This window comes from Schistocerca nitens, chromosome 1 (genome assembly GCF_023898315.1).
Source record: "Schistocerca nitens isolate TAMUIC-IGC-003100 chromosome 1, iqSchNite1.1, whole genome shotgun sequence".
Classification (NCBI taxonomy): domain Eukaryota; kingdom Metazoa; phylum Arthropoda; class Insecta; order Orthoptera; family Acrididae; genus Schistocerca; species Schistocerca nitens.
The window spans coordinates 459,351,000-459,378,163 of NC_064614.1; the positions used below are offsets into that span (position 1 = coordinate 459,351,000).

General features: G+C 39.5%; 1 protein-coding gene across 1 annotated transcript in view; it reads left to right on the forward strand.

Annotated features, from left to right (window-relative positions):
• Positions 1 to 27,164, forward strand: part of LOC126251785 (uncharacterized) — a 91,837-nt gene that overhangs the window by 50,924 nt on the left and 13,749 nt on the right. The window contains exons 3-6 of the mRNA XM_049952416.1: positions 2,886 to 3,078; positions 6,908 to 7,128; positions 7,210 to 7,292; positions 7,395 to 7,566. Coding sequence (XP_049808373.1) covers positions 2,886 to 3,078; positions 6,908 to 7,128; positions 7,210 to 7,292; positions 7,395 to 7,566 — 669 coding nt within the window. The remainder of the gene's footprint in view (positions 1 to 2,885; positions 3,079 to 6,907; positions 7,129 to 7,209; positions 7,293 to 7,394; positions 7,567 to 27,164) is intronic.

The window sequence follows — 27,164 nt, forward strand, 5'->3', positions numbered from 1 at the left end:
TAAAATGAAGAAAACAAGTGTGTTGGGAGAGGTACATGTTGACCATTAGGTGCCATACATCACTTTCCCAAGTCTGGATGAAGGTCAGGCATCTTTTTGGGTACTGGACTCCCAACAGATGTCCCCGGCATTAACATCAGTGGCGTACTGTCCACAGACGCAAACGCGATTGCTGAGCACTAAGCTCCAGCCTCTGCTTCGGAGAACTACCCCCAGCCTTTTGCACCCTCAAACGATGGATGGAAAGGAAAGTCGTCTCGTTCACTACAAGCCACAGTGAACCCTGTAACACCCCATTTACAGAGTGAGATCTCCTCAGCATCCTTGCACATTGCCCCGACACAGCTCCTGGGCTGGATCGGATCCACAGTCAGATGATTAAACATCTCTCGTCTGACTACAAGCGGTATTTCCTCATCATCTTCAACTGGATCTGAAGCGAAGGTGTCTTTTCCATCGCAGTGGCGGGAGAGCACGATCATTCTGATGCTAAAACCTGGTAAAAATTCACTTCATGTGGACAGCTATAGGCCCATCAGCCTCACCAACGTTCTCTGTAAGCTGGAACGTATGATGTGTCGGTGGTTGGGTTGGGTCCTGGAGTCAGGTGGCGACTTCCACTAGGGTCGCTCTACCACATATAATCTTGCATCCCTTGAGTCTGCCATCTGAACAGCCTTTTCTAGACGCCTACACCTGGTTGCCGTCTTTTTTGATTTACGAAAAGCATATGACATGACCTGGTGATTTCATATCCTTGCCACATTGTATGAGTGGCGTCTCCGGGGCCTGCCCCTGATTTTTATCCAGAACTTCCTGTCGCTCCATACTTTCCATGTCCAAGTTGGTGCCTCCCATAGTTCTCCCCTGTTTTCAGGAGAATGGCATTACACAGGGTTCTGTATTGAATGTATCTCTATTTTCAGTGACCATCAGCGGCCTAGCAGCAGCTGTAGGGCCATTGGTCACCCCTTCTGTGAGGTTCATTCATGTGCACCTCCATGGTGTACATCTCGGCTGAAGCTTCATCTGGACCTTTTGCATGGCCCTAAGGACTACGTTAACCCTGCCGTCCTCCTCTCGGTTCTTGACATGTTCCGTTGCTCTGAAGTTGTCTACACCAATAGCTCGATGGCTGATAGTAATGTTGGCTTCGCCTATGTCCACAGAGGCCATATTGAACAGCATTCCTTGCCTGCTGGCTGCAGTATATTCACTACAGAGCTTGTGGCCATACCTCATGCACTTCAGTGCATCTGTTCCTGTTATGGTGCGTCGTTTCTTCTCTGTTCTGACTCCCTGAGCAGCTTACAAGCTATAGACCAGTGCTAACCTCGCCATCCGTTGGTAGCAAACATCCAGGAGTCCTTCTCTGCCCTGGAACGGTCCAGTCGTTCAGTGGTGTTTGTGTGGACCCCAGGACAAATTGTAATCCCAGCCAACAAACTTGCTGACAGGCTGGCCAAACAGGCTGCGCGGAAACCGCTCCTGGAGATAGGCATCTCTGAAACTGACCTGCGCTCTGTCTTACACCGCAAGGTTTTTCAGCTTTGGGAGACAGCAAACTGTGTGTCATTAAGGAGACTGCGAATGTGTGGAAGTCTTCCGTGCGGGCTTCTCACTTTGTCGCCTCCGCATTAGCCATACGTGGCTCACACATGGTTACTTCCTCCGTTGTGAGGACCCACCTCGGTATCGCTGTGGCTCCCAAATGACAGTTGTCCACCTCTTGCTGGACTGCCCACTTTTAGGCGCTCTGTGGCAGACTTTTAACTTTACCAGCACCCTACCTTCGGTGTTAGGTGACAATGCCTCTACAGCTGCTTTAGTTTTACATTTTATTCGTGAGGGTGGGTTTTATCATTTGATCTGAGTTTTAGCACATGTCCTTTGTCCCTCTGTGTCCTCCACCCTATGGCTCTTAGGGTGGAGGTCTTAATGTGTTGCAGGGTGGCAGGCTTCTCCGTTTTTATTCTCAAGGTCAGCTAGCCATGCTTGTCTTTCTTGCTTTGTTTTTAATCTCTTCTCTCTGTTTCTTGTCTATCTCTGTGGTTTTCTTGTCGTGTTTTGTCCGTTGTAGTGTTTGTTGTCCTCCTGTCATTCTTCAGGTTCTTCCTTTCTCCTGTTGTTGTGCCATACGTCTTTTTCTTCTCTCCCTTGGGTAATTGTTTTGCTGGGAACAAGGGACAGATGACTCGCAAAGAGTGTCGAATATTTGCCGTTGGGGCAAGATTTGGTTTGGATTATACTTTATTACGCCATTGTAGTTCAGTGATATTTGAAAAAAAAAAAAAAAAAATAGTGAGGAACTGGGTCTGAAATATTCTGTTGTAATTAGAAGGAACATTTCTGTTTCTAGCATATTACTACCCATGTGACCTGTGTTTTTCTACTGCAAGATGATGCAGGCACAAATCCTACTGTTGACCATCCCTGATGTATTTTTTCAGGAGTTTCCCATTCAACCTTCAGGTAAATGCTGGTACTCTACCCTTGCAACATGTCCACTGCCAGTTACCTGTCTGTATGTTTCCAGGAAAAAAGTGAATGTGAAATCAGAAACAGAGGTACCAGGATGATTATTTTGTGAAAGTGATGCAAGATACTTTGTGTTTTAAGTGTAATTTTGGAAATAAGTTGTCAGTTTACAGTCAGTCAAGTGTAAGTAATGCAGTGGGCATTGTAAATTCGTTGAACTTTCGTTTCTACCAAAATCTTATAATTTGGTTGATCCATACACTCAGGTCCACGTTAACATGGATTATTGGGCTCTTGGTGTATTGTGTTAATGTGATAGTGTTTACTGTAGCAGTAAAAATATTTAAATAGTATATTGATCATAATTTTGTGTCTGATTTTTGTATGTGAGCTCTTTCTCCCCATAGGGCAGACCAGGCTCTCAAGTTAATGCCAACATTACAAGAAGAACAAATCGCAATGGGCAGGTAACGTTGAGCACAAACAAAAATAGAGAAAGCTGGCCAAGAAATAAAGACAACATACTTCCAAATTCCAGAGGTTTTAGAAGTTCTGCACCAGCTCTTATGGATATGGATATAGATTTCAATGATGAACATGGTGAGTACAAGTATCTTTTCAACATAACGTTGCACTCTGAGGGGATTTTAGCCAAATTTTCTTGGTTAGTCAGACTTTTAGCTACTTTTAATAATACTGTGGCTCTATAGAAAGTAGTGGAACGACCACTGGAACTAGTTAACATTTTATAAAACACACACACATCATATAGTGGAGATGCTGTGTCATAGATAGGCACAATGAAAACATTGTCAGAAAGTAAGCTTTCAGCCAACAAGGCCAGACTGGACTCAGAGACTGTGGTCGTGTGTGTGTGTGTGTGTGTGTGTGTGTGTGTGTGTGTGTGTGTGTGTGTGTGTTGTTTATTTCCAATCAAGGCCCCGTTGGTTGAAAGCTTACTTTCTGACAGTCTTTTTGTTGTACTTGTCTGTGACTCAGGAATTGTTCTTTTCATAATATTGTCATATTCCATCTTGTATTTCCCATTGTGTAAAATTTCTCATGAGTGACAACTAATTTACAGTAATTTGATGTGATACTATATGCATATCTGCAGTTTGTGCCAAATCTGTTGTACCTTTGTCCCATTGGTGGAGTTGTTTTTGTTGAATGTAATAGTGGGCTGCTCTACAGCCTGTAGCAGGAGATGGAAGGAAGGGTGTACATGAAAATTTTGTCTCGGTGGCTACTTTGCTCAGTGGAAAGAGGAAAAAACCCATGGTGACAAAACTACATTTTAATACTTTCCAGCAGTCTCTCTTTAAAAACAAAGTAACGCACATACAGTAATTTGCGGGAAAGTGGCTCAAAATAGAAAGCCTATATGCACACAAGTTTTACAGTTGTGACATTGGAAATGCTAATGTGCACTTCATCATTAAATTGCTCATACTAATACAGTCACTCTGAATCTGCACAGCTTTACATGTCACCCTCATTTTAGGTACGCATTAAAAGAAAGTCAGTTAACAGTTTTGATTGTAAACTACAGTTCATGAATGTGAATGTGTTAATTTCTAAGATGGTTAAGAGCTAAAAATTCACTAAACAATCAATACTTTCTTCCATTCTTATTATTTTCCTGTCTATAATTCCACTCAAATTTTGCCCTTACAAGGAATTCTTGGAATTGTCTAGACACTTTATTTTTCAAAGACATATTGAAACACAAAGATAGAGATTCATTGATTTCAGTCATGGAAAATGGTTTCTGATGTACAATGGTTTTGTACAGGAACAAAACACGTGTCTTTTCTATTAATTGATACATATAATTTATTGTGTAGTGAGCAAATACAGTATCAGCATCTAAAAATTTTCAGAGGAAAGTATGTAAAACATAAGAATTGCAGGAACGTGTATAAATGCAGACAGTGTTCAGTGGTTCTTTGTACTGTGGATGCAGTATAAATGTCACTGTTCTAAAGAAGGTAGGCATGTCAGTCAGGCGAAGTGCATTGTTTCCTCTGTACTACTTCTCTTACATCGTTTTTCCATATTAACTTACATTAATCAGTATCTGAAAACTCCATGACAATAAGCACATCAAACTTTATAGGCAGGTGTGGAAACTCAACAAATCATGTCTTTTGAGCAAACTTAAGAATATATTGTATTGATTTGGGTTCTTTATTAATTTTGCAGGTTTGTATTTGCATCTTGATGCAGAGGATGAGACATGTAGAATGATTAAATCACTTTCTTTGTTAAAAATACTTCTGACTTAAAGACAGTTACCACTCATTTCTGTTGCAAAGGCCACACATTGTATTCTCTGAAAATATAACTTTGAGTATATTTCATACCAATTGTTTTTGCTTTAGACTGCTAGAATTTCAACATTTCATTTTTAGTCAAAATAAAATTCTTGTTATACACATTAATATAAACTGTCTAAGATCATTTTTCTTGGTCGACAGGTTATGGAATTCTTGCTACATACAGTAACTGTTACGTATACGAGGGCTGTTCAAAAAGTAAAGTGACTTTTCCAATGGCCTGGGAAATGTACATTAGATTATTGATCCTTTTTTTTAATTATTGGTGCACATGTCCCAAACTTATGTTTATAGTTTTAAAGTGTACAGCATACTTAATTTGTTTTTGACAGATAGAAAGGTTAGACCTATTTCAGTGTGCTCGGTGATTTTAGATTATTATAAAAAAATGGAGCAAAAAATTTGCATCAAATTTTGTGTGAAAGATGGAATCGAGTGCTCCAAAACACTTGAAAAGTTGAAAGTGGCATATGGTGAGCTGCTAAGGAAGAAAAAGAGTGAGTGAGTTTACAAGTGGTAAAAGGTGTTTGAAGATGGCAGAGAAGATGCCAATGGCAAACCTGCTCCAGATGCCCCAGCACATCAACAATAGATTATAATGTCAAAACTTTGAAGAAAATTGTTTATGGAAAATAATCAGATTACCATAAAAGAAGTTGCTGAGGATGTTGGCATACCAGTCAGCTTGCGTCATGCAATTTTTTCTGATGTGTTGGGCAAGAGGTGTGTCATTGAAGTTTGTTCAGAAACTTCTCAATTTTGATTAGAAGAACTGTCACATGAGCCTCACTCAGGAGCTCTTGAATGATGTCAATGATGGTCTGGATTTGCTCAAAAGGGTCATTACTGGTGACGAAACATAGGTTTACAGTTATGACATCGAAACCAAAGTGCAGTAATCCCAATGGAACCATCCTGGAGAGAGCCAAGACTGAAACAAGCATGCCAAGATTGATCAAATGTCAGTCTTGCTCAGTTTTTTCCATTTACTGTGGCATCATGAATTTTTGACTTGAGATCGTACGGCCAGTAAGGAGTATTAACTTCACATTATGCGCCGTATGCGAGAAGCAATATGCAAAAAAGTCTGGGATTTTGGAAAAGCAAATTGTGGCTTTTGCATCACAACGATGCACCTGCTCATTCATCGTTACTCATGAAAAATTTTTTAGCCAAAAACATGACAATCGTGCCTCAGCCACCATATTCACTGTATTTGGCCCCCTGCGACTTTTTTGTGTTTCCAAAACTGAAGAAACCTATAAGAGGATGAAGATTTTCAACAATTGAGGAAATAAAAACTGCATCGCTGGAAGTACTCAAAACTGTACCAAAAGGTGCTTATGAGAAGTGCTTAGAGTATTGGAAAAAGTGTTGGCACAAGTGTATTGTATCTGAGGGGCATTACTTTGAAGGAGACCACATGAATATTGATTAATAAATAAATATTTTTTCATAAAAGTATAGTCACCTTACTTTTTGAACACACCTCTTAAATCAGAGTTAATACAATGTCTGTGCAGGCTGTACGTGGTGTGTTAAAAAATTTAATTTTTTATTTTGTAAAGAATTTTATTTGTTCTTCTAAATCACTGTTACATCTTAAAAATAGTCGCCATTAAATATTACACACTTAAACCCGTGTGTTCTCTAATCCCTGAAACAATTACAGAAATCTTTCACATAGTTTGCATCTCTCCAAGATATCTGTTTTTTGATCTCGTCTGTGCTTGTGGAATGACAGCTGGGGCAAGTTTTGCTGCTGGTTTCCTTACTATAGCAAAATCTCTTGAGTGAATTGGTAAAGGAGTTGACTAGATGGCGAAGTGTAATCAAACCTAAAGTTACTCCTGCTCTTTGAAATCGGAATGTGGTGTGGTCTTGTTCAACCACTAGAAATGCTTTCTTGAACCATTTTTCACTCTACTTTTGGTACTAATTGTTCTGTATATGGGGGATTATCACTCTGACTGGACAGTGGAGTAAATATTGCTTTATCAGTCATACTGAAAAATATAAGATATATTACTTCTATATAGTAATTGTAATTATTATATACATGGAACAGTGGTCTTTTCTTAATTATATAGATCTGCTGCCACCAGTTATTAGACGCACAGTAAACAATGAAACTTCATTTCGTGGTCATGGAATTCATGACAGCACCTTTTCTTGGGGTCGAGATTGCCCACCGTCGCCAAGTTCTCTTCTGAGTGAACGTCGTCCATTACTTCCCAGTCGTCATACATCTACACCTGACTCTTCGAGTCTTGAAGCGATAGTAAGGAGTAGTGCAGCTCGATCACACAAGGTACTCACTTCACATTACTCTTTAACGTTTTAATAATTTTAAGTGTTCCTTGAAATGCCTTACGTTATTAATAAATTACAGAATCATGGATCGTTACTGCTTTCTGAACGAGAGGAATGGAAACGGGACAACAGCTTACTGAGACCAAGTAGCCTAAGATTGCGGTCTGTACCTCTAATAATTTTGCTATCTTTCTGTACACTGTGACTAAAATTTAGTTTAGAACTAGTGTTGTTTCTGGTGTTTTATGCATATTGCCATTGCAGATCAGGACTTGATGATTCGGAAGAGGAGGGTCCATGGGCGCACAGAATGAGTTCAGAACTGAAGGCACGACTTGATACACCCAGCAGTGTTCACCACACACCATCCTCTTCTCAAGGACATCGAATTGTAGTTTCCAATTTGCAACCAAGTGTGACCCAGGAAGATATAAGGGTATGTAGTTAAAATATGATTTTATTTTGTGAATCACTAATTGTACACAGTACACACCTTTTGTGGTGTGTGTGTGTGTGTGTGTGTGTGTGTGTGTGTGTGTGTGTGTGTGTGTGTAAGGGAGGGGGAGGGGGGCGGGAGAGAGAGAGAGAGAGAGAGAGAGAGAGAGAGAGAGAGAGAGATATGTTGGTGTGATATCATTTATCTTCAGACTTAAGTATTGCCTTAGATTTCTATAACAACATAGTGACCTGTTTGTTAATGGCATTGCATTTCTTATCAGCATTAATTATTTGCTGTATTTCATACATTTTTGTGAAAGTTTGAAGCTTTCTTCAATATGTTTTATATCAGAAGGATGAAAAATTTGTTTGTGTTGATGAAATGTGTTATAATGAGACAGAGAATATAGCTAATCTGATTAACAGAATTTGCTTGATCTTTTAGAAACACAGGAGGAGGTGCTTAAGGGTAACTCAACTGTTAAATTATTTTTGGTAACAACTATATTTAATAGTGAGCGTGCAGATGTGCAGCCAAGTTGAGATTCCCATTTCCTGCACAATATTTCAATAAACAACCAAGCCGTCTTCCTCAGATGTGGAGAGTTTTGCTGTTGTGTGTGTTTGCTGCCTGGACTCCAAGAAGAGTGTGAGCTGTTGTTAGTCTCATGCTGCTATTTATAAGTCGTATTCCCAACATCCACCGCCCCCTTTTACGGAGCATGCACTGAAAATTCCCTCAGAGTTTTCCAACTCTGATGGATGTGGTGGTCGGTAAGATTTTAATACATTGCTATCCCACAAACAAATCATCTGTCACTGGGCATTGCCTTGAACATAATCATGAAATGAAATACCATGAGGGCTGTGTCACAGTGCAAATTCTGAGTTTATGGGACAGCATAATTAAGGAGTCTTTTGAAATACATATGTCAGAAAACCTAACAAACAGGGATGGAGGTTTCAATTTAAGTAACATTTGGGGGCTGGCACTCAGTTTATTAAAATGTCACCAGTCATCACACCCATCAGAACTGGGAAATGCTGAGGAAATTTGTGTTTCATAAAGTATCAGTGCATGCTCTGTAAAACAAAGAAGCATATCAAAGGGCGCTGTGAAAGTCAGAAATCGAACTGGGTAATAAATAGAAGCCTGAGACCATCAATAGCTTATAGTGTGGTTGGAGTCCATGCAGTGAGTATGCATAGTAGAGCACCTGAAGAAGACACCTGGGTCGGTTGTCAGAATATTGTGCAAAAAATGGAAAGAACTTGACTGGACACTCAGCTCATTATTAATCAGTCATGCAGAGAAAACCTGAGAGATAACAAATATGTACATTAGTGAATTCACTAATCTTCTGTGGATAACTTGCATGATCAATCACAATAATGTGGAACAAGTCGTTTTACATTCAAATAATAAATTAATTTGTAAATATGGTTACATGCTGACTATTTACAAGGGCACATTTTTGTTTATTTAGTTTATAAATATGCAGATGTGATGAGTAGGAATTACTAACTCACATTTTACTTATTACAATAACAAAAATTCTTCTTTGGAATAGAAGTTGTTAAGGAGAAACTTTTTCAGTTTGTTTCCAATTTTTACTGTCCTGTCAGACATTTTATATCATTTGATAAGGGATTCAAAATTTTGCTTCCAGCTTTGTCCACCACTTTGTGTGCTAAAGACAACTCCAGTGTGGAGTAAGGAATGTCATTTTTTCGTCTGTTGTTGTAATTATGTACATCTTTCCTCCTTTCCAGCTGTAGAAGATTATTTACAACAAAGTTTGAGAGAATAAAGATACTGGGAACCAGTAGTCAAAATCCTTAGATAGATGTCTTAAAGGTGATTTTGGACGAACACAGTGTATTATTCTTCCAACATGTTTTTGAGCAATGGATCAATTAGCCCAGAACATTATTCCATATGACATTGTTGAATGAAAATACGCAAAATGTGTCTACTTAGTGAGTTGTCTCTCCTCAAGATTTGTATTGACTCCTAAGTGCAAATGTGGCTGAAATAAGTTGGTTTAGGAGTTCCAAAAGTACTGTTTTTTGCAGTTTAAATTCTCATCAGTATGGACAGCAAAGAATTTGTTTCCACTGTATCCATTATTTTCCTACCATATATTACAGTTAATATTGGTGTAGTACCTCAGGATGTACAAAACTGGACATGTCTTTTTAAAATTGAGAATGGAAGAAAGTTGGTTATTCTTTTAAGATCTTTGTTTACCATTTCTTCTGTTTCTGTATTTATGCTTGGATTGATCACAGTAATAGTGTCAGCAGCAGAAAGAACTAATTGTGCATGTTGTATATTACACAGAAGATCATTTACATATTTGAGGAACAATACTGAACCTAAGATAAAGCCTTCAGGAACCCTGTATGTGATTTCTCCCCAGTCAGAATTACATCCCTGGACTCTATTGGTTTAATTTTAAGTACAACTTACTGCAATCTTTTGGTTACATATGACATTCCACATTGATTGACTGTATCGTCAGTTACATAAAATCTCACCTTATCCATGAGAGCATTGTGGTTCATAAAGTCAAATACCTCAAATATGTCATGGAAAATAGCAACTGGTGCAATTTTGTTTTTTAATGCTCGTAAAATTTGATGAGTGAATGTGTAAATGGTATTTTCCATTGAGCAACTCTCCTGAAATACAAACTGTTAAGATGTTGTTGCTCAGGTGGGATACTATTCTAGAATACATGACACTCAAAAATTTTGGAGAATAATATTAGTAATGAAGAAAAGGGTCATTAGTTACTGACATCTCTCTATTACAGGGTGTATATCACCCGGGAAATCCGGGAAAATTCCAAGAATTTTATCATCTGGGAGAAAACTGGGAAACACCCAGGAATTTTTCGTAATTCCAGGAATTTTTCATTGTTTTAGTTTTCAGTTAAATTTTTGTTGTTTTGTCTGGTAAGAACTGATACTCTAGCAAAGAATGTTACTGTATCGTGTTACTTGAGAATAACACTTCAGCAATAAAACATTAATGAGAGAAAACCAAAATAAAACTTTAGGAAATGCACCATTTACAACAACGAAACACCATGCACGCATAAGGGTCTGCAAAAAATGTATCAAAGGCCTTAGGGCAAAGACTGTGCAATACTTCGTAACAATAAACTGCTTTCTATGAACGTGACATCGCAACTGTTTGCATTAGGTTCGTTTGAGCAGTTGCCAGCGGGCTCATGTGCATGCGCAGTTGACTCCATATGAGCAGTAACAGCAAGCGGCCACATGCTACGAGAATTTTTTCTTGTACACTGTAGCTGTCAGATTCGCACACGTGCAGAGTTGTAGTGGGGGTGGGGGTAGGGACCACACAACCCGTGTTTACATTAAGTGATTCCTTGTTTCCATTTCATTGACAGGTCCATGTCAAATGGAAACAAAATGGATTTATGTGGCTGGAAGTTATCAGGTGAATTATAATACATTCACATAATTACGGAAGGCAAAAATATATTATTAATTTCAGTTTATTTTATATCCACGTTTATGGCAGTCAAGCATTAATCACCTTGTAGAACAATGAAATTATTTTTGTTCGTTTGCTATAGAAATTTGGCTTTATTAATCTTTTCCGCCGAGACCCTCAGTTTATTTGAAACAGTTTCATTCCACAGTATTGGCTAGTTTCACTTCTTCACTGAATTTCAGGTGCATGTTTTTATCTTCTCCACATATGCCATAATGCCATACAATAAAGAACCGATTGTACAGTACTGGTACTGTAAGAAGATTTACATCCCGAAAACAGCTTAATATCAGGTGGGGCCTACTTTATTGTGAATCAGGACAAACCAATGTGTGCTTCAAGCCAAATTATGCATTTTAGTATGATTTAAGAAATACCAGTGCTCTTAGAGTATCCTCTTATGTCCTGTTTCTTTTATGGCGTAATGTAAGACCTCTTTATGATTTATACATAAGAACATCAGGGCTTCCTACGTCACTGCAGCTGCGTACACGTAATAATGCTTGTTTTCTGGCGACATCTAAAATTGACCTGTTTCTGACAGCCTCAGGAAACTATTGCCAATGGTGGTTTGAAAAGCGTTACTTTCAGGGTAAATTTCCTTTTACGCAAGATGAATTATGTTACGTGGGATGACTTCCTTAAATCACAGAGCGTTTGACTCTCTTTTAAACTTAACACATTGCGGACCAGCCACTAGAAGAATTTTGAGCTCAGAAGACCAGACATTTATGTCATTATTTTAAATTTACAGGCACATTTGTGTGATGTATCTTAAAGTATAACACGCGCAAAAAGAAGACGAATATTACATGTGGAAACTTAGCTTCTCATGTAGCTTATTAATCTTAGAGACCAATATTATATGTGAAAGCTTATCTTTTCTTGTAGCTACACTAAGTATATTAATATGAACTATTAACTTTTCCTGTTTGTGTGTTCGTGCCACTTAACAGTAATCTTGCTATTGACTGACTACAGCATGTGTCCTATGCTCTGAACATCTGCTGTCATGGGCTGGAGAGATCACAAGGCATGATATATGATAGGCTGACAAAAGGGCATTGCAATCATGATTTCAACGCCCCGGAAACTGACGTGCTGTGTTTGGTGGAATTTGAATTTGTACATTCGTATTACGAAAATATGCAGCGTATTTGTTGCTGTTTGTCAAAGGTCTTTTCAAAACTTTTCTCTTTTTCCCCTGAAGTGCTGGTGCCGGCAAGTTCTACGCCAGTGTATAAAACTTAAATTATTCAAAAGATTGATAAAGTTTACACTTCCGAGGGAAATCTATGGAAAACCCACTGTCACTTAGGACAGAAAAAGTGTATTTTCTCCCGGGAAAAAGTTTTTTTTTTTTTTTTCTTTTTTTTTTTTTTTTTTTCCCCCCCCCAAGATATCTTCGTAAAATCTGAGAATTTTTTTCCCTTATCCGCGTATACACCCTCTGTTACCTTTCTTATAGAGGACTCGGTGAATCATTCACGCAGTGCCGCATAGTGGAATTACCTCGAGTTCACAGACACCAATTTTAAGCATCTAAAGCCTGGTTTACGATGGAATGTATGGAAGCGAATACGTGCGAATGAGCATTTGCAGAAATTTACTACCATTCGCTTGTATATCGGTAGAATAGTTTGTACTAGAAGGAACGAAAGAGAACACGAGGTAGTGAACATTGCCTATGAAAGCTGTGTTGTTATTTTCAGTTTTTGGAGCTAATATTCAGCATTGAGGATAAAACTCTATCTTGTTAGAGCCACAGTGCGAAACTTTGGTATTCCGTGACAGTTATTTTGAAGGAATAATTTAATCGTCTCAGTTTGTATGGAAGACCTGCGTGGAGATCGTGCACTTTACGCGGAATTGCATCTCTCTCTCTCTCTCTCTCTCTCTCTCTCTCTCTCTCTCTCTCTCTCTCGATACTTAGCACTGGTCCAAAATTTTCCTTGTATGTCGGCTGCTATTTTCCCCTGGCTTGTCATTACCATTGATGGGAAATTTATAAACAGAACACTAATTACCAATGTCAAGCATCATCTCAAGAGGTGACACAGCTAGTGTTTCTGTTATGCCTGTAAGGTCTAATGGTCATTTAAAAAAAAAAAATTGGTCTAGTAGCAAAGCGCATGCTTTGTGATCCAGAGAGTGCGGTGTCAAATCCCGTTCAGGCAACAACTTCTTCACTAAGATTTTTAACCGAGCAGTCACTTCTGACAGATGTTGGAGTAGCCACGAAAGACGTGTGGTTTGGATATCATGTTAAACTGTAGGTCTCCATTTTCCAAGTAGGTAACTGGGGAAGGTTAGGGACATGTAAGTAGGTGCTGTGACGTCTAGTTGAAAGACCTGCAAGAGGGCTACTGTGTACACCAGACACAATTCTATTTTACTCTTGCTTGTGAGCTTGTTTGTTTCGGCACTTGTAATTCTGATAAGTTTCTAGCAGAGAAAATAAAACCATGGCAGTGTTTGACGTCGCAGACGACTTCCATCAATGAGGACTTGTAATTTGTTGAAATGAAATTTTTTTGCAGCACTACATTTTATAACAATTCCTGTAGGCCATTCCTTATAATAATAATAATAATAATAATAATGTTTGAATGTTGTACATTTGTCTATCAGTGAAACAATTTCCACATTATATCTACAGATTTTTCGTCGTACTCCACAAGAACAGAGGCGTCGTTATGTCCAGACCATGAATCAAGCAATAACAGTGAATTATTCTCATGGGAGAAGGGGATTTAGGACGGCCGCCCGCCCTTCGGAGCTTAGTTCGTCAGCACACCTGACGATGGTGACATTACTGATCGCCGAAATATTGTGCCCGTTGGACACTATAGACAGGCAGTACACGCGTGGACTGTTCAAGGAACAGTGAATTAGTTTCTGCAACTGGTATGAATACCTTTCGAATGAAATGTTGAAAATTATTCTTTCCCATTTTTCCAGATTTTGATGGGTTGATAACAAGATATTTGCAACTAAACAGTCCATTTTTCATTTTTGGTCCTAATTTCTTGCTGTTCTTGAAGACAGATATAGACCTGAAGAAACAGTAAACCACTCATACTTATCACTGGCATTATCGTATGTGTGTGTGTGTGTGTGTGTGTGTGTGTGTGTGTGTCATTGCATTAATTGATTGGGCAACAGACTACATCTTTGTATCACCCCGAAATGGTAAAGTGCATTGTGCAGGCAGTTCTTCCACAAAACCTGACTGCTCAGCATTAGAAACAGGAGTTGTGAGGATAACTGTAAGTTTTGTCTTTGTTAGCCATGAATTTCTCTATAGCGTTGTCTATCACTGGCAGCTGCTCTGCACACTTACGTAAACTTGGTAATTTTGTGACTTCCTATTCTGTAAGATTTCTTGAACCTTTGTAGCCGGGTCGATGAAGCCTGGAAATTAGAAATGTATTTGTCAGATGTAATTTGGAGGGCACAGTGTCATAGATATCCATGAGTAACAGTGCATAGCCTCTCACGAGCAGTTGTGAAACTTTCAAAGAGTTTTTTCATTCAGATGGTTTACAGTTTCCGTTTGGTGCATATTTATTATTACGTGTAATTCATTCTTCCATTTGTGCAGTTCATGGTCAGATTTTACGTAGCGAAAATGCCTTTGCAGACTGCGTAACTTCAAGCATTTCTTCCCTCCTTTGTTTATCCAATATTTAACTGCATTTTCTTTGTCACTGAAAGCTGTTGCAGTACGTATTAAAAAGTCTTGGAAGGTATTCTGCTTTGGAACTGTTACTGGCACAACTGACGTCGTCCAAACCACAATTCATGGAATCAGTAGAGTTATTTCCTAGTTCTTCTAACATATCCACAATTTCAAATGAAATGTCATCATTCAAATTAATGCCAAGGAAATCGGCTAACAAATTACACATATGTACGTTCTCAGGAGGAGTAAGTGATTTCGGCAGGAAACCACGTTCTTAATATATCATCATTGCTAAATTGAGAACGTTAATTGGATTCCACATTATTGTGAAACTGGAAGAACAAACAAGGTACTATTAGCAGGCATGCCTTACGAAAGCACAATAAATATTAATTCAGCTTTACCTGTATTGTCATTACTTACCAATACTGCGAAACCCAACTGATAATTCGTAATAGATGTTACTTCAGTGGCTAATTCAAGAGAATAATGACTGTGTACTGTTGTGTCAGAGAAACTATCAATGAACAGTAACTGGAACGTTCTTTACAAGTCAAGATCAGATTGTCATCCCAGATCACGTAAGAAACAGATTGCCCGATCGCTTGGTCTAGCAGGCAACCCTTGTCAGGGAACGGCCACCAGGCGGCAACAATGTCACACCCTTACTTGTGGCACCAACTACTAGATGGCACTCCGTTCTGTGAAATATGTGGCAACATCGTCAGAACGCGTGCAGCTCTCCACCATTCGGCGTCTGTGAAGTACAGCTATTTCTGACATACCGGTGGTAGTGGATCGAGTCGTCATGCCGAGGGCTTGAGAGTATATCAACTGTGGAAGGAGTAGACAGACAAATCCTAAACTAAAAATGTAGTAGAACTGTCTCAAAACTGAAAATTATAAAATATGTAGTTTATTCATATTGTATTTAAGTACCAAATAAAGATTCTCCGTTAGGCTGCACAAATAAGTTTCATTGCCTTTCCTTGATCACTCTACCGCGTTTAACTAGAAAGAAGCAATGTCTTAAATCTGAGCAAAACAGTACTGCTTGTGACAATAGTAGATGTGCTGACCGCAAAGTTAAGATGTTTACCATCACAGAATTTTTTTTTTTTTTTTTTTTACTCACGATATTTAAAGTTCCACAATATTTTTTTTTTTTTTTTTTTTTTTTTTGTTTTTTTTCCGAAGATATCGTTGTTAAGTGCGTACGTGAAATTATATTCGTTTACAACTAACAGTAATCTTATCCAAATTATGATTATACTTAAGAACGCTTACTGAAATTCTTAGAAAGGATGCAAAATCTGTTTCTTTAACTTATTTACAGTTTCAATGTGAAAAATATATTGTCGTTATAACTCACCTAATCCCTGTAGATACTCTATGCAAAATAAATAATCATGTCGGTAATGTGTCAGGACGCGAAACCCACTGTTCAGTGCAATGTTTGTCAGTAAATTAACTGATTATATTTCAAAGACGTTGAGAAGATTTTGAAAACTTTCTAGTGTTAACCTGCATGTGGAGATCTTTTTTACCACTATAATCCGTATCAGAAGAGCTGTATAATAAAGAGGAAATAGATGGCATGGAAGGCGAGTGTAAAACCTATGCGACTGCAATACAGTCTGCATTTAAACAGTAACTCACGAGAAATGTTTGTGTGTTACTTTTCATTTATTTCATTTCGCATATGATTGTGAGAAATATCCCTACAGTAGAAATAAACTTGGTTTGTAGAATTACAGGAGGTAATCTACATTCTTTGATTGAAAACTCTGGAAAAACCACAGCCGATCATGAGCTACAGTCAGCTGTGTGACGAATGCATTTCGCGCGCAGTGCTCAAACTGAACACGAATCAGCATCATTCACGTCACCGAAGATACAGTGTTGCCAATTCCGCGACATGGACAGGTCAGTTAGCATTGTAGCGTCGCCTGCGACATCTGTTGATCGACGGGAAAACTATTTTTACGGTTGCCTGTTCCGCCGTAAGGACGGTCAATCTGTTTCATACGTGATCTGGGTTGTCATGTTTCCTGGTTACAAATGTACCACTGACCTTAATACTTGCAGTGCCTCTTAGCAGCTAAAATTTTGACAGTGGTTTTTCTTCCATTGTGTTCTTCCTGTGTAAAAAAAATTTCAGGGTAGGTTTCAACATGTCTTATTGGATCATTCCCTTGTGAGTGGGAAAAGTGCCGCATTAAAGGGAAATGGAACAATAGCTTTTTATGCAAATTAGTTTCATATTTCTCAACAACAAAGATCATAAAAAGAAATATTCAGTATTATCTAATTATTTTTGACTCACCAAAGACACATTATAATTTGTCTTGCACAAACTATTGGCATACTGATAGACTTGGACATCTTGCAGATTTTCATCACTCCGGTTGCCATTTAATTGAAAATACCTTTTAATGTTTTTTTGTCAGAACATGGATATAACTTTTGCAACCTCATTATTGAGGTGTGAAACTCTACGAGGAAGTCTTCATAGAACTCCTGGACAATTTTAACATAAAAGAATTGCTTTTAAGCAGGAATTACATTGCGGATGCATCAGTTCCATCTGCACATTCAGAGAGACTTTAACTGAAGTGATCTTGAAAACAGCTTAAAAACAGATGTGAGACTGACAGTGTCTTGAAAAAAAAATTGGAAACCATTCCTGTAATTCTTTCAACGCTGCAATGAATTCTTCAAAATTCATGTTTTCTTTGATGCCAGTGAGCTTAGGGAAGTGGACAGTATTCTTTGCCAGATGTTGTCTGCTCCACAAATTGAGTTTCTTTTTAAATGCATTCACTTCCACCATCAAGTCGGTGATCAGTTGCTTCTCTCCTTGCAAAACATCTTACTGAGGGCAGTACACACTAGTCTGCTTAAAATCTGGTATCTAAAACTCATCCCATATCTTATAATTTCCTTTTTCCTTCAGAAATTCAGATGTCCCCTTAAGTCGTACTTTGCACTAATATATAATCTCCCCATGGTCTTCTTTCAGTTCCATCAAAAACTGTTGAAACTTATTGTTGCGATGTGAGAACATTTATTATTCGTACCATCAATTTCATTAGATGCAAATTTAGCCTAAAGTATGCAGAACAGTGAATCTCATACAAATTATGGGACTCTTATAGAATAGCTTTGTTTTCAGACTGTCCAACTGTTAAGAACTCTTTTTCTCAGGGGCCAAGGAGACATATCATTCTAAGTTATGTCTGTCACATATTAATGTCTATAGTCTCTTGCCAGCATAAAAATTTTAAGCTTGTAAGTCAGTTGAGTCAAAAGATATGGCCATCTATATTTTGATACTTGAAAACAAATCAAGAAATACAGGGTATTTCCCATTGATGGAGAATCGTGAAATTTAGCGAGAAGCAAAGTTTCATTGTACAAGTAAAAACATCTTAAAATCGCAAATTGTAATTACATCATGAAAAAAATGTTTTTGCCATTAGAACATACATTGCATTCACCATAGACAAACATTACTGCATGTAAACTTGAAATATAAGTTGTAGTTCATGTTTTCGTAAGTAAGTAAAAAATATTTTATTAAACCTTCTATGTCTACATACAGGGTGACAATTATTGAAGTACTGAGTGATCAAAAAGTCAGTATAAATTTGAAAACTGAGTAAATTACGGAATAATGTAGATAGAGAGGTACAAATTGATACACATGCTTGGAATGACATGGGGTTTTATTAGAACCAAAAAATACAAATGTTCAAAAAATGTCCGACAGATGGCGCTTCACCTGATCAGAATAGCAATAATTAGCATAACAAAGTAAGGCAAAGCAAAGATGATGATCTTTACAGGAAATGCTCAATATGTCCCCCATCATTCCTCAACAATAGCTTTAGTCAAGGAATAGTGTTGTGAACAGCACTGTAAAGCATGTCCGGAGTTAATAGTGTGAGGCATTGGTGTCGGATGTTGTCTTTCAGCATCCCTAGAGATGTCGGTCGATCAAGATTCACTTGCGACTTCAGGTAACCCCAAAGTCAATAATCGCATGAACTGAGGTCTGGGGACCTGGGAGGCCAAGCATGACGAAAGTGGCGGCTGAGCACATGATCATCACCAAACGACGCGCGCAAGGGATCTTTCACGCGTCTAGCAATATGGGGTGTTTTTGTTTTTGGTTCTTATAAAATCCCATGTCATTCCAAGCATGTGTGTCAAATTTTACCTCTCTATCTACACTATTCCGGGGTTTATTAAGTTTTCAGATTTATACCGACTTTTTGATCACCCGGTATATGAAACAAAATCATTATAACTTCTGAATGGTTTGAGTTAGGACACCCAAACTGCGTGGTTGACTGTGGGACATGATGGGAATTAGTATGCATATGCACACGCGTCATGTTGTTTTCGGCCATTTGCACGTGAAGAGGTCATGGTACAGCATGGTTGTGTCTATAGCGCTTGTGAAGTCAAAACAGCAGCCCACGTGGGAGCTCAGAGAAAGTTTGCGACCAAGTTCAAGCTGAAGTCAGTGAGTCCAGTTGTCCTAATAATCAATAATTTGATTTGCAACTTTTAGAGAATGGTCAGTGTTCGTGATGACAGTGGTGGCAACGTCGGTCATCCAAAAAAGGAGAAAATGTATGAAAACATAGAGAAGACACATGCTGTTTTTCAAATCAGCCCCAGGAAATCTATCAAATAAGCTGCCTGCACAACAGGTGGAAATCAGCCAGGAGACACTGCAACAAAATGTTGCTGAAGACCTGCATGTCTTCCCATACAAAATTGGAACACATTGGCCATTAAGCCCCAGGGCCATGGAACAGCGGTTATGTTTTACCAACACTGTTGTCCACAGAATTGACGAATATGACTTTGATGGGAATATGGTTTGGTTTAGCAATGAAGCCCACTTTCATTTGGATGGGTTCATCAGTAAGCAAAATTGGCTTGTTTGGAGGACTGCGAATCAGCATTTCGCAATTGAGAAGTCTCTTAACCCTCAATGAGTGACTGTGTGGTGTACAGTGTCCAGTCACGGAATAAACAGTGCGATATTCCTTTGATGGCACGGTGACTACCAAACAGTACATGAAGGTTTTGGATTAGCTGCCATATTATCCGGATCTGAACACATGCAACTCCTTTTTGTGGCGCTATATTAAAGACAAGGTGTACAGCAATAACCCCAAAACCATTGTTGAGCTGAAAACGGCCATTCAGGAGGTCATCAACAGCATCGATTTTTCAGTCACTTCAGCTGGTCATGCACAATTTTACTGTTCGTCTGCACCACATCACCGCCAAGGATGGCAGGCGTATCAAATGTGTCCGAACCTAAATCAGAATATCTGTAGTGACGTTTACATGTTGAATAAAGTGTGTGTGCGATGTAGTTTGTAACTAATTTACCTTTTTTTCATATTGTTCAATAATTATCAACCTGTATACAAACTGAACTCCTCTGCTCGCTTCTGTTGGTGTGTCTGGGCTAGTCTAAGGAACTACCGTAGAGATTTTGATAAGATCTTGGAATTCCCGGGACCAATACCCTTACAGTATCTATTCAGAATATGGGCATAAATTGTTGAGATCCTAGATTTCCAGGATGGATAGAAAAAAATATGTATATAAAATTGTTTTCATGGAACCCTCCTCAGTGTGTGTGTCCTACTCACACTTGACCCCCTTCCCCCCCCCCCCCCCTCCTCCCCAACTAAATCTTTTAATTATTTGTGCATGATGGTGTAATGGCATTCAGTATTAAATTTGCAATATTCTTCGATTATATTACGGCTCTTTGAAAAAGAATTGTGATTCCTATTCATTTTTAAAGGTTGTGATAATAGATCACGAGATTGCCACTTTTTTATGTGAATAGCCATGGGCCCTGTGAACTACCTTTATACCACAAGCGACTAGCTAAGAACAAACACCATTGATATTAGGACTCGCTGAACTGCAGAGTGTCGTTCCGGTAGAAAAATGCTGCAACAGGTGCTCAAAGAAAGTGTTGCATCAACCTGCTAGGTGAAATATTTTGCTGCACAGAGCAATTTAGAGGACAGCTGAGAAAAAACCGAGCTGTACAGAGTATTGTTGAGACTGGCCGAGCCCTGGATGGCACTTCGTGCACGTGTGAAGTTTTGCACACCCACCAAGCTCAACACCGGCCTCGTGTATTACCCTGTGATAAAATTTGTAGCTGCGGCAATTGCATACACTTACTACACGGAAGATAAACTGTGAAATATTGAAGTACAATACAGCAGACAACAGTGGCTACCTCAGAATTTACTGTCTACTAGGGATAGCAGTTATTGCTGAGTCAACTAGTTTTCAGATACATTTGTTCTTTTCATCTCCAGTTCAATCTGAACGGTACATTGTTGAGTACTGCTAGAGTATTGGGATCTGCACCATGTCGGGTTAAAGGCAGACATCAAAGCCATTTTGCAACTGGTAAGATCGATTAAAACACAAGTATTACACAGCTGCTTTGTGTGCCCTGATTGGAATCCCTGGATGGAAGACGATGTTCTTTCTGTGGAACATGATTGAGAAAATTTAGAAAACTGGCAAATTATGCCAACTGCAGAATAATTCCACTGCGACCAACGTAAGGGCACCAAAGATAAAAGAAATTATTTCTAGTATGGAGATGTATAGGCAGTTGGTTTTCCTCATTCTGTTTGCAAGTGGAACAGAAATGGAAGTAATTAGCAGTGGTACATCATACTATATGGTGAATTACGGAATATTTAGGGACCGGAAAATGTAGCATCTACTTTTTGGCAAAATCCATCTCTCTCTCTCTCTCTCTCTCTCTCTCTCTCTCTCTCTCTCCCCCCCCCCCCCCCTCCCCCCTCACCCACCCACCCCCCTTTCTTTTTACAACTAGTTTTAGTTCGTAAATGAGATGCAGAAATTTAAAAGGTTGTCACGCTACATGAGTGATGACAAACATGTTATTAGTTCTTCGAAATTGACTAAAAAGTGCTGACTGGGAACTTTCTGACTGAAATGTTTATTTGAGTGAAAACTTCAACATCTTTTTCTTCCGAAATGACCTTTGTTTTCTTTGTTTGGCTGTACTTAAGCTTTCAAAAATGATTGCTCTGTTGAAAAGCAGCAGCATTTTCTTGCCAGTTAAGTGAATGTGTCTCTGATATTAGGTGTTTCTGGACATTATTTGTCTTTTCCCGACCAATATGAAGATTAAAAAATCTGCACACTACTAATTTCAACCTTTCATGGGCATTCATAGCCCTATCACCCATGCTTGACAACACTACAGATAGAACTGACAAGGCACTTAGCGTAGAAGTAGAACCAAACGTATGGCAACTTGATTTTAACATCAGGGGAAGAATTTCGGTGCCATTGAAAAATATTACAGATTTTATTTTCCAGTCGCTATATCGCAGAGGGTGGGTGCTATAGGCTATAGTCGCAAATAGCCGTGAGCATAAACAGACTAAAATTTTGACCGCCACAGGGGAAGGAGCGTTGCAGGGAAACAAACCTCGACACTCTTTCACTGAGCAGCAGCAGCCTACAGCAGAACTGACACATTGCCACAGGGGTCACCGATCTCTTCTGTTGTTATAAGGGTCATAATAGAAACCTGTGGTGGACCAGGATTAGTCACATTACTTATTTCAAAATAAGAAAAGTAAACAATGAGCAACACTCAACACAAAGCATTGGTGGGGTCGGCTACTTCACAGTTGCCCATTGAAGTTGACAGTATTGTTAACGATGTAGTTCCAGCCTGAACTCTAGGGGATAGTCGATGCTACAACAGTTCAAAACATCTGCCATGTAATTTGCCAAGTTAAATCTGTCTGTATTATACTATGTCTTGAACTACAGCTAACAAACTACACATTTTTCCTTGTAAAATACTAGGTCCCATGGCTGAGGACTATATTGCATTGTACGATGTGTATCTTAAACAGACCAGTCAGTCATCCACAGTTGGCATGCAGCATATCATTGAGCACATCAATACATCATTGCCTTCATACAATTTACTTTGCAACTGCATTCTTAGCACATTCTTGTTGCCAAATTGGGCTTCACCAGATGATATATATATATATATATATATATATATATATGCCAGTAACTGCTTGAATTTTTGATATTGCATGCAGAAAATAAAGCTGTTTCAAACATCTCTGCTAAGTAGCTCATATAGATACAATTTTCTATGAAACAGCGCCTATTAAGTAATTTTGCATTTTGAGGCAGAATTTGCCTATTTTTCACATTTATCACAAAATGAAAATTTTTCTGGTCCCTATGGATATTTATGTAGATGTAGATCAGTTGGGGCCAAGTATTACACAGTGCACGTACACACATAGCGTCCAGTATGCCGTGCCACACAGCAACAATTAAATTATTGTGTGTCTACTGATTCTTATGCCATGTGTTTGTACTCCATCTGAACAGGCCCTGGAAGGCCCAACAGTACCGACAGGCCGCTGTGTTGTTCTCAGCCCACAGGTGTCACTGGAAGTGTTTATGGAGGGGCGTGTGGTCAGCACACCACTCTCCTGGCCGAATGTCAGTTTACAAGACCAGAGTCACTACTCCACAATCAAGTAGCTCCTCAGTTTGCCTCACAAGGGCCGAGTGCACCCCACTTGCCAACAACGCTCGGCAGACCGGATGGTCAACATCCAACTGCTAGCCCAGCCTGACAGCGCTTAACTTCTGTGGTCTGACAGGAGCTGGTGTTATTACTGCGGCAAACGCCAAATGTTTGTAGGCATTGTTATTAAGATAGTGTTGATTAGTTTCTGAATGTTGGTATTCATATAGTGTTTCAAAGCAATGGTAAATTTGTGAATAGGCTAAACTACTCAACTTTGGATATTAGTAAAATATGAAATACACCTGCTATAACCAGGACCAAACAAATACTGAAAAATGCATTATTCAGAATTAAAATATCGGTATTGGTTTAACCAGTGGGTTTTCCCATCCCTACTATCAGCTAGATAATGTTGGCTGCAGCCAACATTAACTACTAATTGAAGCCCTCTGACGTGTGCTGATTCAGAATTTGGAAACCGATAGGCAGACTTTCATGTAACATACTATATTTAGACTGCAAATTGAACTTGTATGCTTGGATTTACAGGTGCTAACTGTACTCTTCAGTTAGGTTGCTAACTTCAATCTGTCAAAAAGAGTGCCCCTCTATGCCCGCACTGGCATGATGGCCAACACAGTAAGTCTACTGCCATCTGTGCATGGTGGTTAGTTTTCACTGAGTGAGTTCTTCACAGGATGTACATACTTTGATGTTTGCATTTGTCTGGTTATGATAAATCACTACTAAGCTCCTCTGGAGATACATTAGGTTGAGTGTTGAATGAAGCATAGCAGTTTGAAGGGAAGAGGGGGAATAAGAAGCACTAAGTGGGGGAAAAAAACATCTCTCGTAGTTGTGTCGGGTAGTGGTTTGCTTGCTATCTGTGACAGATCATGCAAGGGTTAGGTAAGTTAGTGGTGGGTATCATGCAGGTGGGTGCCCGTTACTTTGAGGCATTGTTACTTGGCTGTCGCAGCTGGGTACCGATGTTGACTTCTCGACCAACATCAGCGTATCTATAACGGTTGGGTTCATAGGTTAGTGTCCAATAGGTCACACACTGGATTCACAGTGTAGGGTAGTATTGGTGGTTTGTTTGTGCATTAGTATGAAAGTTTGTCAGCTTCTTTGCTGTTGCCTGTTGGTCAGCTGTGATAGCAGCTGGCATATACAGTCAGCATTGCTGATGTGCAGGGGCTGGCCAATGTTGTCATTTGTGACTGTTTGTTAGCTTGCCATTGTTGGTTATGCCGTGGCTAGCTTTGTTTTTAGTCACTTATGCTTCCACCTGCAGTTGTGATCGTAGTTCCCCAGAGTAAGGATAAAAGGATTGTTAGTGTGTCTAAGAGTTTCTGTGTAGTGGTGTGACGAGCTTTTTGAGTACTTTCTTGAGGGTTTCAAGTTAGTATTCATTGTGAAGGTCCACAGTGTGAAGTGTTGCTAATGATGCATAGCACTTTGTTCTATATGAATTGCAGGTGAGTAGGAGCTGCATATCCCCAGACACAAGCTGCGTACATCAGAGGTGTGATCACTGACATGTACCTTCCTGTTTAGTACTCTTTCCCTGTTGAACGTTTTGTTTGACCCTCACATGCGCTCTGTTGGGAACGTATTCCATGTGGTTCCACCACGCAAGTTTCCAGTCCAGCCAGACACTGAGGTATCTGATTTTCTCTTGGAAACACGTTGGGCATGCATGTGTTATTACATGCCTACAGTGTTGATGTTTGCGCAGTAGTTTTGGTCTGCGTATGAACAGAACTTCTTCACAGTTTTTGACGTTCCGTTTAACAAAGGCTCAGAAGTTCTGACTGCTATCTGTAATCATGATTTAATGTTTGACGGTTTCCAGTCTGTGCAAGGATGGCTGCGTCGTCCGCATGGACGGCCAGCATTGTGTTTTGTGTTGCTGGGAGATCATTAATGTAGAGGTTGGACAAGATGACCCCCATTATGCTTCCCCGATGTACTCCAGCTTGAATACCATGTTGTGTCAATTGTTTGCCGTGCACGTCAATGTTGAAACATCTGTTTGTGAGATATGAGACATACAAGCCCATTGGGGAAACCAACATCACTTAGTTTGCATATGAGGCGGTTGTGCCTGAGACAATTGAAAGGAACACAACCCCCGTGTCTTTGTTCGTGTTGTAGCCATGTGTTATAGGTTCAACTATGCAGAGGAGTTGTGCTGTTGAGTGGCAATTCCTAAAGCCGAATTGCTCAAATCTTAAGGTGTCACTGACGATGCAGTGCCTAGTGATGCGTTTTAGTATTACCTTCTCAACAATCTTGCTGAGTGAGCACAGCAGACTGATGAGACGATAGTTTTGTGGGAGGGAGTGGTCTTTCCCTGGCTTTCTGAACATCAGGACCTTTGCTGCCTTCCAAAGTCAGCGACATATTGGTGTTACAAGGTGACATTCGTTAAGTATGTAAGGTATTCTGCAGCTCTGTGAGCTACTGGAGGACATGGTTTTGAATGCCATCAGGACCAGGGGATTTCCCAGCATTGAAATACTTGATAGCTCTAGTGATTTCGTTCATGCTAGTACGTCAGATCTCGTTACACGTGGGCTGGGCTATGTGTCATGTAACCTCCTGGTCCGTTTAAAGTGTGAATACTGGGTCTGAAGGAGCCAGATTTGGCATGAAAGACACTGAAGGTGTTGTTGCCATCAGCTCTGCCTTCTACTTTGCAAAGTATGCAGGGCAGTATGGGCCTTGTAGAGTAGGAATGTAATGTTTATCCCTGGTGAAGTGTCTGGTGAACTTCCACATGCCAAGACATATGGCATCTAGCCCTGAGGGTTTCTGCCCCTATTGATCGTTTCTAAATGTTTGTATTTTCTCCCTATTAGTACCTGGTACGCTGCCAGTATCTCGTAAGGCGGTTCCTCATAAAGATAAGACCCAGGATTACCTGGGCAAGGCTGTCAAGTTTTCTGGGAGCGTTGTATGTGGAATTGTATCAGACATTGCATGTTGGACACTGGTAGTAAGAAACTCCATCGTCTCATCAGTTTGTTGTGTGTTGTTAATTTCGGGAGTGTCTGGGATATGACTGTCAAGCGTTTCCGTGAAAAGAGTCCAATATGCGCTCTTGCAGTTTAATATCCTGTGTGGTTCTGTGTCCTGCAGTGTTTCTTCCACGTGAAGTATTACAGACATGTGGTCTGAGTCCAGATCGGTTTCCAACTGTAAGACTGACTGAGCATGTGATTCCCTTGATAAAGTCTGTGTTTAACACGTCTGGTACTTGGGGACATCTGGTCCTAGTATAATGTAGTTTTCGCCTAGTGCATGTTAAATATAGTTTCTTGCCATTGGAGGTACATATTTGTGAATTCCACTCAATGTGTTTTGCATTTAGATCTCCGGCAGTGATTACCCACAGTGCTATGTTGAGAACTGTACTGGTATCATGTGTTCCTATGATTTTAGGTGGGTTGTATAGTGGTACCAGAGTGGGGTTTAGTTCCGTTGTACTTGACCCTGACAGCCACAGACTCTAGTCTCTCAAGTACAGGGAGCTCAATGTTCGTGTGTTCTGTGTCTTTGTACATGATGATGGCTGTGTCGCACCCATTCCTGCCGTCTGCTTGGTCGGTATGATAGATGCAATAACCTGGAATATTTAGTTGTTTGTGAGGTGTAGGCAGCGTTTCATTCACGAGCGATTCGGATACCCTTTTGCTCCATGAATGCAACCATTTCAGTTCTTTTGTTTATGACACCATTGGCATTCCAAAACAGGATCTGAGAGAT